The following is a 10,593-nucleotide window of genomic DNA, read 5'->3' on the forward strand; positions in this document are numbered from 1 at the left end:
TAAATCTCTTGCGTCTGTCTCCACAAACTCTCAAACAGTCCACGAATGAGATGACGGAACAGTTTAACATTCACCTCATTTGGGTGCCGGGCCACAGAGACATTCCGGGAAATTGCAAAGCCGATGAGCTCGCCAAAAACGAAACACTTCTGCCTCATGTTAGACAAAAACATAACATAGGAACACCACTTGCTACATGCAAATATCTTCTTAAGCAATATGCTCGAGAATCAACAAATTCTAGATGGTCACAGAGTACCACCTGCCTAGCAACCAAGCAAATATGGCCAAGTATTGACTTTAAACGTTCAAAAAGCTTGTTATCACTGAGCAGACAAAGTATAAGCTCTACAATTGGAGTAATAACGGGACAATGCCTCATAGGAAGACATGCTTTGAGGCTAGGGGTCTACACAAAGACTTCTGTAGAAGCTGCATAGACGAGGAGGAAGAGGAAACGGTCCAACACCTTCTATGTATGTGTCCAGCACTCTCCATAAGAAGGAATAACTTCCTCGGTAATCCCTTCTTCGATAACACCAGTGAACTGGCAACGATTGACACAAAACGTCTCTCTAACTTTATTAAAAGTACGAAATGGTTTGTTTAAGTTCATTACTCTCCCATGAGTAATCTCATTAGTGGTATCACAATGGACCCTTGAGGTCTACGTGCGTCAATGACATCTGGACAGCCACTCCAACCTAACCTAAATAAACATTTTTATCATTTTTGTGAATAAAAACAACCCCTGAGTAGTAGGAGAACAAGATATTGATATTTTTAAAAGTTTTAGTAACATTGACAGACGGGCATGGCTGAGAAGTCGGATCCCATTTTCTTTTTTTTTAAGATTGATTCTTAAGTGACGTGTCTCAGAAACTACTTATGTTCATTCTTTTGTAAAGTAAAGTTTCAGATAGATCATAAAGTTCCTTTAAATAGAGAGTGGTGCCAGAACTCGTCCGGTTCAGAATAAGTTCAAACAAGTTAGAAAGACCTGTAACGGTCATATTTGAAGAACAAAATTTTTCCAAGACCTGAAAAACGGCAAAAAATACCAAAATGTCCCAAAGGTATAGTAAATATTTCTAGTCATTTGTTGTAAAACGTACCAAACACCACATCATCCTAGACTCAAAAGCTCATCCACAATGATACTCTCTATGTAAGCTCGCCAATTTACTAACACTACAGTTTGCGTTAATTCGCTGCTACCAGAGAGTGTCATGAGTCCACCTGTTCTTGAGATCGTAAACGATTTTATGAGACGAATTTTCTTTCGCACTCGTGCAGTTTCAAGAGTACTGGGACATTCACAAATCTGCTGGAGCGGAAGTATCCTCCATTTGTTCTCAAAAGGTGTTCTTCAACGGTGGCATTCGAGCGGATTTAAAACAGCATTTGTACAGCCTGTCTCTTAAAAAGGCGAATCGTCTTCCTCCTCCACCTATCGTCCAATAACACTCACGTCCCTTCATTCCAATGATATGGAAACGCTTATTAGTTATCAGTTTAAGAAATATTCGAAGAACGAAAGCTTCTTATTGACCGGCTGTATGGCTTTCGTAGCAATAGGTCCACCGGTGATTTAATGGTTTAGGTAACTGAATGGAGAAACAAATCTTAACATCGTTTTGGAAAAAGTTAGATTATTGCACTTGATATTTCAAAAACATTTGATAGAGTTTGGCACCAATCTGTCTTATTGAATATGCGTGCTTTTGGTATTGATGAAGCTTTTCTTCTTTGGATAATAAAAATAGCTTTTAAACCGTTCAATACAAGTTCCATTGGATGGTTTCAAATCTGATACTCATTAAATAAATGCTGGTGTCCCCCATGTCTCTGACTCTCTTCCTTGTATTCATAAACGATCTATTGTCTGCCACTTCTAATCTTTTTTTTTTGGCAGCGTATGTTAAGCTTATTTAGTTCCAATCTGTAGAGCATTGTCCAATGGGTAGTTATAAAAAGTTTATAATTTAATGCTTCAAAAACTCAATGCTGTGTCCCGATTGTTAATGCGTAACCCACCTCCGATGCCAAAAGTGGCACTTGCGTCCAGAAACTAATCAAATTTCAGTACTCGGTATGTGTATCACACATCACCTTTAATGGAATGATTATATATTCGATATTCTTGTAGGTGCTTAGGATTTCTCCGACGCTTCAAGAAATGTTTCACCTTTTTTTACAAAGTTGTTTGGACAGGTGTAGCTATTTTAATCAGGATAACCGAAACAATCACGTCACTCGAACACCGCCGCAATAATCTCATACATTTCGTAGTTCTACCGGTATTTTTATACTCAGTGTTCTTTCCAATTAGACTGTTGTATTTCCTCCTTCAAATAATGAAGCAGATCAGTTTAACCTTGAGCTTAATTACTCGTGTCATGATGGTTACTGCGTATGTTCACTAAAAAAATAAGTGGTACCGGTGACAAGATATCCCGCTAAATTTATCCAGAAAAAGTGGGTTTTAGATTTCTACCAGGCGTCTTGGTAAAATTTTACAGAAAAACCTGGGAAATTTTACCTAAAGATTTTTCCAAGAATTTCTGGTAAAATACACCAGATTTATGGTAGAATATTCCAGGAACTTTTTTTCCTGGTAAATTTTTCCCCCAGTATTCATGGTTTTATTTACCAGAAAAAAGATAATTCTTGAACTCATAGAATTTCTGGTAGTAAGTACCAGAAGGCTGGTTTTATCTACCAGTATAAAATATGCCAGAAAATAAATTGCCTGGTTCTATTTACCAGATTCCAGATAATCTTCATTTCACTAGGACAAAAATCCTAGTGAAATGAAGAACGCTGGTAACATTTACCAGAAAATTGTCTGTCAAAAATTTTACCAGATTTCTGGTAAATAAAACCAGATTTCTTTTTACCAATAAATTAGGAGTTATTTACCACGAAATCTGGAATATTGAACCAGTTTTTTGGCTGGTATTTTCTACCAGATTCTGCCTACCAGGAAATTTTTTTGAGCGTTTGTCATGCCAGAGGTCTTGGGTTCAATCAGCTCCTGTGTCATCTAAAACATTTTTCACTTATAAGAATTAACAAATCGGCCAAGAGTTATTCTTATTATGAAAAGTACTTTCTCAAATTAGCCGTTCAGATTCAGCTTAAAAATTGAAGGTCCCTTCCATCCCTGACAACATAACTCGCACACAGGAATTGTTGAGAGTTGTAAATGTCTAGGTTGTACATATTAAAGTAGTTTCATACGGCGAATCGGCTTAAAACCTTAATTTCCAAGCTGAACTCAATCGACCTAATAGCACAGATAATAAATATATATATATATATAAATTTATTATCTGTGCTAATAGTTTGGGGCCCAGGGCCGTGGACCCACAGACAGACGGACGGAATCGGTTACTCACTTTTTTCGACTTTAAAACGTCAAGTTCGAACTTTTTGACGAATACGATACTTGCCACATAGATTAACATAATTTTATCTATTCGAAAATATTATCCCTCAGGGTATAAGTAAGAGTGAAACAATAGGGGAACAATAGGGGAACGCCTTTTTTATAATTTTGATTATTTATTAGGTCAGTGTTTTGAGTTAAAAAAAATGGTAAGTTGAATTTGGATTATAATATTAAATGGAATTAATTAAAAATGGATACAAAAGAAACACACTCTTTGAACGTTATAATAGAAGTAAGTATTCTTTTATTTGTGACCTTTTGTCACCTTCAACTTCTTAACAATTTTATAACACATATACAAGCAATTCAACTACATAAAATATTCAACGAAAGACGACATCGGGTAGCGTTCTGAGCTAGTCTTGGCGGCAGCATCCAACATTCTCCCCCCCCAGTGCACAGCGTAAACGAACACAGCTTCTATCATTTAATGTACATGAAAGTAATACAAAATATTATTAATACAAATTTTAAATGATTTAAATAGTTGTAGTGATTATGTTTGATGACATGGGATATAGGCCCAGGTTGTGGTTTATGATTATTCTATTACATTTCGATACTCGAAATATATTTGTCATCTCGTATTAATAATTATATGTCACTTATTTTTATTTGTTGTGTTGATCTTGTATTGTTTTTCTCCGCGGTAAATTTTAAATATTTGTTTTAACTGTGTTTCGTATTAATTTTTAATTATTTATAAAACTAAAACCAACTATATTTATTTTAAAGAGTGAGTATTGTAAATTACATAAAACAGTTTTTTTTTACTCTACAAGCATATACACATAACATAACCTTATTTTCTTTACATTAATTTAAGATGACTTGACCTTGACTTTGGTGGCTTAGAAGCTGAAGCTTGCCGACAGCTATGGCTGTGAATTATTTTGGTAAGTTGTTGTTTTTGTATAGTGGTTGGTGCATTAATTTTATTTGTTTTCTTTTCAGGCCAATTTATGTTATATATATATGTTAAATATTTTCGTTTGAAATTTTAAAGGTCCGTTATTGGTTTCGGTGTTTTTTTTGTAGTTTATTTTTTTTTTTGATTTAATTTATAATTTTATTGAATGATAATTAATTAATTAATGTGTGTAGTTTAATTTATTGATACGGGTGTTATAAATATTGTATTTAGTTAAATCTGAATGTATGGGAGGTAGTAGTTTAAGTTTTATAATATTGTGTGTGTTCTTATTATGTTAATATGTTTTGTTATTGTGATTTCAGGTGAGATGCGATGGGTGAGTTGGTAAAATATTTGTGTTATATATTTTAATAATCATTTGGTTTTTCCTTCAGGTTTTGTGTACAGGTTTGGAGTGCTGGACTTTTACCAGTATAAACACTATTGGACAACTCCTGATTTGATCTGGTATGTTTCCCTTTTATAATTTTATTTATATATTTGATTTTAATTTCAATTTTATTGATTTTAAATTTTGTATATTTTATTGGTTTGAATGTGATGAATGTTTTATTTGAGCGTGTGTGAGTTCTTTTAATTTATTGAAATTATTTTATTTAAAATTATTAATTTTACAATTTTATATTTTATTTTAAATTTCTTAATTAATTTCATTTTTTCGATTTCGTTTTTATTTGTAATTCTTTTATGTTTTGTGTTGATAAATTCAATTTTTTATTTTGTAAATAAGTTAAGGTTTTAGCATGTTAGGTAATTTAGGTTTTATATGATTGATTTTAGTATATAAATGTTTTGGGTTTTAGTATAGCTGTGTTGAATTTTAGCATAAATGTGTTGGGTTTTTGTGTAAATGTGTTGAGTTCTAGTGGACTGTATGAATGGTTAGTTTTGAGATTTTTGAGTGAGATTTCAAATATTCAATGAATGGGAATTTGAAAATTCGTTTTATTGAATAGATTTTCATTCAGTTTTATTTATATTTGAGTGTGTTTGTAATTAAGAATGGATTTTAATTCAGTTTTAATTATATTTGAGTGGGTTTTAATTCATATTTATATTTGAGTAAGTTAGGGATAGTTTTATTTTGCTCATATTTTTGATTATTAGTTTTTCTTATTTGAGTGGGTTGATTTTCCATTCTTTTTTTTTGACGACTTCATTTTAGTTTTTTTTTGAATTGGTTTCATATTTTCTTAGGGGTTTTAGAATTCATTTTCTTAATTTCAATTTTATTTTTATTTTGTGTATAAGTTTCAGTACTTCAGATTCCTTTTGTTTTTAAATTGTTTCGTTTTCTTGATGCGTTTTGTTTGATGGAAGTGGACATATCTTTGTGATAGGCCTCTTAAATTCATTATTTTGTGTTCGCACTTTGACTACACGGATAAGATCATCTTGTCCTGGGTAGGTTTCCACTATTCTCGCCATGGGCCATTTCGAAGGTGAAAATCTTTCATCTCGTACCAAAACTAAATCTCCAATTTTGGGTTGGTCCTTGATTTTTAGCCACTTAGGTCTATTTTGAAGCCTTGTGAGGTATTCTCCGCTCCATTCCTTCCAGAAGGTCTGTAGTGAGGCTTGTAGACGTTTCCATCTATCCAGGTATCCAATCCTTTCTACTGCTAGGTCTGCTTCGGGAACTATATGAGCTGATGTGCCAATTAAAAAATGAGCTGGTGTTAAAGCATTGAAATCTTCCAAGCTGTCTGTAACCGGACATAGAGGTCTCGAGTTAAGGCAAGCTTCTATTTGCGCTAGAAGCGTACTGAGCTCCTCGAACGTCAGAGCTTGGTTTCGGGCAACGCGACGCAAATGGTATTTAACAGATTTCACTCCTGCTTCCCATAAGCCTCCAAAGTGAGGAGAAGCGGGAGGAATGAAATTCCAATTGGTACCCAATGCACTCAATGAGTTAGCAATATCAGTATAGTTAAGTTTAGCAGCATTTAGCATTTTTTGGAGTTCCACATTAGCACCTTTAAAGTTGGTCCCACAGTCACTATATATGTTTGCACATATGCCTCTGCGAGATGTAAATCTTCGGAACGCGGCAATAAAGGCTTGTGTCGTTAGATCTGTGACAGCTTCAAGATGAATTGCCTTTGTTGAAAGACAAATAAAAATGGCGAAATAGCCTTTGAATTTTTTAGCACCTCGTCCTTTCCAGGCCTTTACTTCTATAGGTCCGGCGTAGTCGACACCAGTGTGTGTAAATGGTCTTGAAACATTTACTCTTGGTGCTGGAAGGCTTCCCATCAGTTGTTGCAATGGCTTAGGTGCATTCTTAAAACAGGTGAAACATTTATTAATGTACTTTTTGACCGTTCTCTTCATGTTGAAGATCCAAAAACGATTTCGAATGTGTGCAATCACTTGGTGAATACCACCATGTACCACTAGTTTAAGCGAAAAAATGGTACCGGTCTCATTCAAACATTTTCTTTTTCTTTTTTAAAATTTAATGACTTAGCCAACTGGTTGCTGATGGTAGGCCTTATATTTATTTCTTTCCCGTTTATTAAATAAGATAGAAATGGTGCTCCTTCCAAAATTGCCAGCTTATTGATACATGCTGACTCCAAAAGTGTCCTTTATGCTAAATAAAAATTGTACAGGAAACATCACTATTTTGTAAATATATTTGGCAACAAAATGTTAATTACATTTTCAACGCCCGACATTTTGTTTTTGTCATCAAATTTGGATGCTTGAATAAATACCAATCTAGGTTAGGTTACCTTCATTAAGAGATTGTGGTGTTAAATTTGAAATACGGCACACCTCTTCTGTAGCCTATAGATATAATTTATTGTACTATAATACTTTAGGAATCCTTCCAGCCTCCTGCTCCTGTGAAACTTTCCTATGGGCCTGCTTAATGAACAAGAAGTGTTCATTACATAATCATGGCGGGCGGTTGAACATAATAAGCGGAAACCGAAACACCACCGACAATGATTAATTGTAAAACTTTAATTGATCAATGTTGACTTATTCGTAGTTTTAATTTAGAAGTTACAAGACTTGACACAGAAATTTTCATTTAAAATTTTAGAGATATTTTAATTATATGCAAAGGTACGTATTTATGGCAAAAATTCAATTAATTTTTTGTTTGAGGAAATCAGCTTTATTAGTGTTTACCCACATCCAATTTGAATACAAATAAACTCACCCAGGACTGTCGAAATTTAAAAGAAAGGACTTTTGTGAAATTTCTTCAAAGATAAGAGAAACTATTAGAATAGTTTTCAATCTATGTTGATTGGAAGAAGACCTTTTAATTATACCTCAATCAAATCAATTGCTTCAAGGGTTATTTTAAGTATACAACTCGTATGTTAATAAGCGCCTACTATCTTTATAGGTTCTCGATATAGTTTCAAACAAAATTCCAAACGAGTTGATTAGAAGGGTTCTTCAATTTATTTGTGGATGGTTTATGTAGTATATACTTCCTGGTATCATTATTATAACTTATAAGTCTATAAATGAATGGCAAATTAAAGGCAAATAAACAAATATGTAAGTTTGGTGAAGGCAAATATGTATTACAAAAGGATATCCGTTCCTTTGAAAAGTTTGAGGTCACTCTTTGATCCTTTTATTAGAATGTTAATGTTAACATGTGCAAATAAATGTATGTATGTTATACATTTTCATTTTAAATTTGTATGTAATCTGGAAATGTCTTCATCCTTAGGTTTACAATCTTTTTATCTTTAAATATTGGGAATGGAACCAAGAAGAATACTACGGAACTATGTGCAATTTTTTTGGATGTGGAGAATGTAGAAATATTTTAAACCATGTTAAATTAGAATTACAAATATTTTTAATAGCAATCGAAGCAGAAGCTGTTTTTTTAGAGGCCTAATGGGTTTTTTGGCATTGTCATGAAATAGACTTTATTCGAAATACAGGGTTTTTTAACAGGGACGCTACAAAAGTTGCATCGACAGGGACAGCAAACTACGCCAAATTTAATGCCACTCTTTTGACATTTCGATTGCTCTTCAGTAAGGCTTGGATTCGTCAATAAACAAAATATGCGGTATTATACAGGCAGCAATCCACACGTACTCCATAAGTCATCATTGCACCCCGAACAAATTACGGTTTGGTGTGGTTTATGCGCGTTGGCGTCTTCAGTGAAGATCAAGACCGGCACTTTACTGTGAATTGGGATCGCTACCGTTGAATGATAATTGAATATTTCTGGCTCCAACAGGAAGGCGCCACAACCCACACAACGAATTATCTCACCACGTGTTATCTCACCAAATGGTCCAGTCGCTCGGCCGCCCCGGTCGTTCTATTTCATGCCGTTAGACAATTTTCTTTGGGTCTTCAAGTTTATGGTGTATGCCAACAAGCCAGTGACGATTGATGGATTTCGTACTAATATCGAACGTGAAATTGCAGCAGTATCGGTCGATTTATGCTTGAAACCGTCGAAAATTGGGTTCAGCGTCTGCACTTCTGCAAACGTGCCTGTGGTGGCCATACAAAAGAAATTGAGTTCTATACATAATGGTATTGAACGTACTTTTACAGGAATACAGAATTTTATTGATATCGTTTTTGTTTTATTTATAAAAAAATTTTTGTAGCGCTCTGAGAGCCCGGCTGGCTTCAACGTAGTCTTATCTGGAGTTCTAGTTTTCGATGACTTTATTCAACATTTGTGGCCGTGCATCGGAAACAATGCTGCGATTGTTCAAGATGTTAAACAAAAATTATTTTTTTATTTGATGAACGAAGAAGACAGTTATATAGGCTCTATAGTGGCTATCATTAGGAGTGTTTTTTTGGCATCACTATCTGCAGTTGCCCACCCGCAGCTGTTTTATTTTATTTTTAAGTTGGTAGAATTGTCTAGCTGTCAGAAAATAAAACAAAACAAGTGTTAAAGTCCAGTTTATGCTACATATTTTAAGAAAGAATTTTATTTATATATAATTTTAAATAAATGATAATTTAACCATTTTCCTGATTTTCCATTTCTACTCTGCATTTGTTCAAAGTTTGATTTGTTATTTTGGTTTCGCTTACGAATAAGTTTTTCAAACATTGGGGTACGTTCGTAGATATGGTCAGTCGTCGTTCATGAAATTGAAGTTTTTATAGGTTGAAATTCGTATGTGAAATGTGAAAGACTTTTAAAGTTAAATTTTGACAATAGGGGTACTCATAGAGCCGCGTAAACTGTCAAAATTTGTAAAAATAACCTTTACTTAACTTTATTGAAGTACAACGGCTACTGTTGGCCAAAAGTGGTAAATGTATAATAGTTCTTCCACCCTAAAATTTAAAGTAATGATGCAGAAAGCTTGGCGTTACAAAGATGCGACCCACACTGATAACTTCCCATCCCGTTTGTCGATTTGTCTTAGTTAAAAGTTTGTAGGTTTTCGTGTTGTGTTAAAAAAGTTGTCAGTTGAATTATTTAAAAAAAAATTTAAATTACCAAAAATATTTTTCCAGTAAGGAAATAGTTTTGTTTGAAAATCTAGATTTGTTAAGTAGATTTTTAGTCAAAAACAATATCTTACCAGTTTTAGTAGCATTTCTTATTTTTTTATAAATTGGACGAATGAAATTAATTTGGAGATATCAAGAACCGACCATCAATTTTTACCAAATTTGAGTACAGTTTTTGTAGATTTAATTTTTTGAAAAAAAACGGACTTTTGGGTTTTATAAAAAAACTACTGAACATCGAAAAAAATGTTTTCTGTAAAATAAGAAAAGTTTGAAGACAATATTTTTAATTTTTGAAAAGATATTTGAGTCGAAAATCATTTTTTTTAGGTTTTTATTTTTTTTTAAACAAACTGTCAATTTGATTTTTCTCAAAATTTTACTGAATCTTGGCAACAATATTTTTTGAAAGATAAAAGTAGCTTAAGGCCAATATCTACAATTTTTGAAAAGACATTTGAGTCGAAAATCAATTTTTACCAACTTTTATACATTTTTTGTTTAGGTTTTTATTTTTTGTAAGAAAATTGTCAATTCGATTTTTCTCAAATTGCTTCCGAATGTTGAAAACAATATTTTTTGTAAGTTAAAATTAGTTGGAAACCAAAATTTTAAATTTGTTAAGAGATATTTGAGTCCAAAATTAATTTTTACCAACTTTTGTTAAATTTTGTATAGGTTTTTAATTTTTGTAAGAAACTGTTTAGATTTTTCTCAAAAT

The 10,593-nt window shown here is 33.1% G+C and overlaps 1 protein-coding gene and 1 long non-coding RNA gene across 3 annotated transcripts; one reads left to right on the forward strand and one right to left on the reverse strand.

Moving 5' to 3' along the window:
• The first annotated feature begins 3,646 nt into the window (after positions 1 to 3,646).
• LOC129941764 (uncharacterized) lies at positions 3,647 to 5,010 on the forward strand. 2 transcript variants are annotated; one of them, XR_008780927.1, is made up of 4 exons: positions 3,647 to 4,190; positions 4,281 to 4,350; positions 4,409 to 4,704; positions 4,763 to 5,010. It is a non-coding gene; the product is annotated as an uncharacterized LOC129941764 (long non-coding RNA). The 2 variants fall into 2 exon arrangements; XR_008780926.1 differs by having other exon boundaries at positions 4,409 to 5,010.
• Positions 5,011 to 5,666: 656 nt separating this feature from the next.
• LOC129939789 (uncharacterized) lies at positions 5,667 to 6,722 on the reverse strand. The gene has a single exon (XM_056047935.1). It carries the CDS (start codon positions 6,720 to 6,722, stop codon positions 5,667 to 5,669), a length of 1,056 nt encoding a protein of 351 aa, XP_055903910.1.
• Positions 6,723 to 10,593: the final 3,871 nt, after the last annotated feature.

This window comes from Eupeodes corollae, chromosome 1, assembly GCF_945859685.1.
Source record: "Eupeodes corollae chromosome 1, idEupCoro1.1, whole genome shotgun sequence".
In the NCBI taxonomy this organism is placed as follows: Eukaryota; Metazoa; Arthropoda; class Insecta; order Diptera; family Syrphidae; genus Eupeodes; species Eupeodes corollae.

What these genes read in the sequence shown, in the direction of transcription:
- LOC129939789 (XM_056047935.1), bottom strand. Translation starts at nt 6,722, where the DNA reads ATGAAGAGAACGGTCAAAAAGTACATTAATAAATGTTTCACCTGTTTT.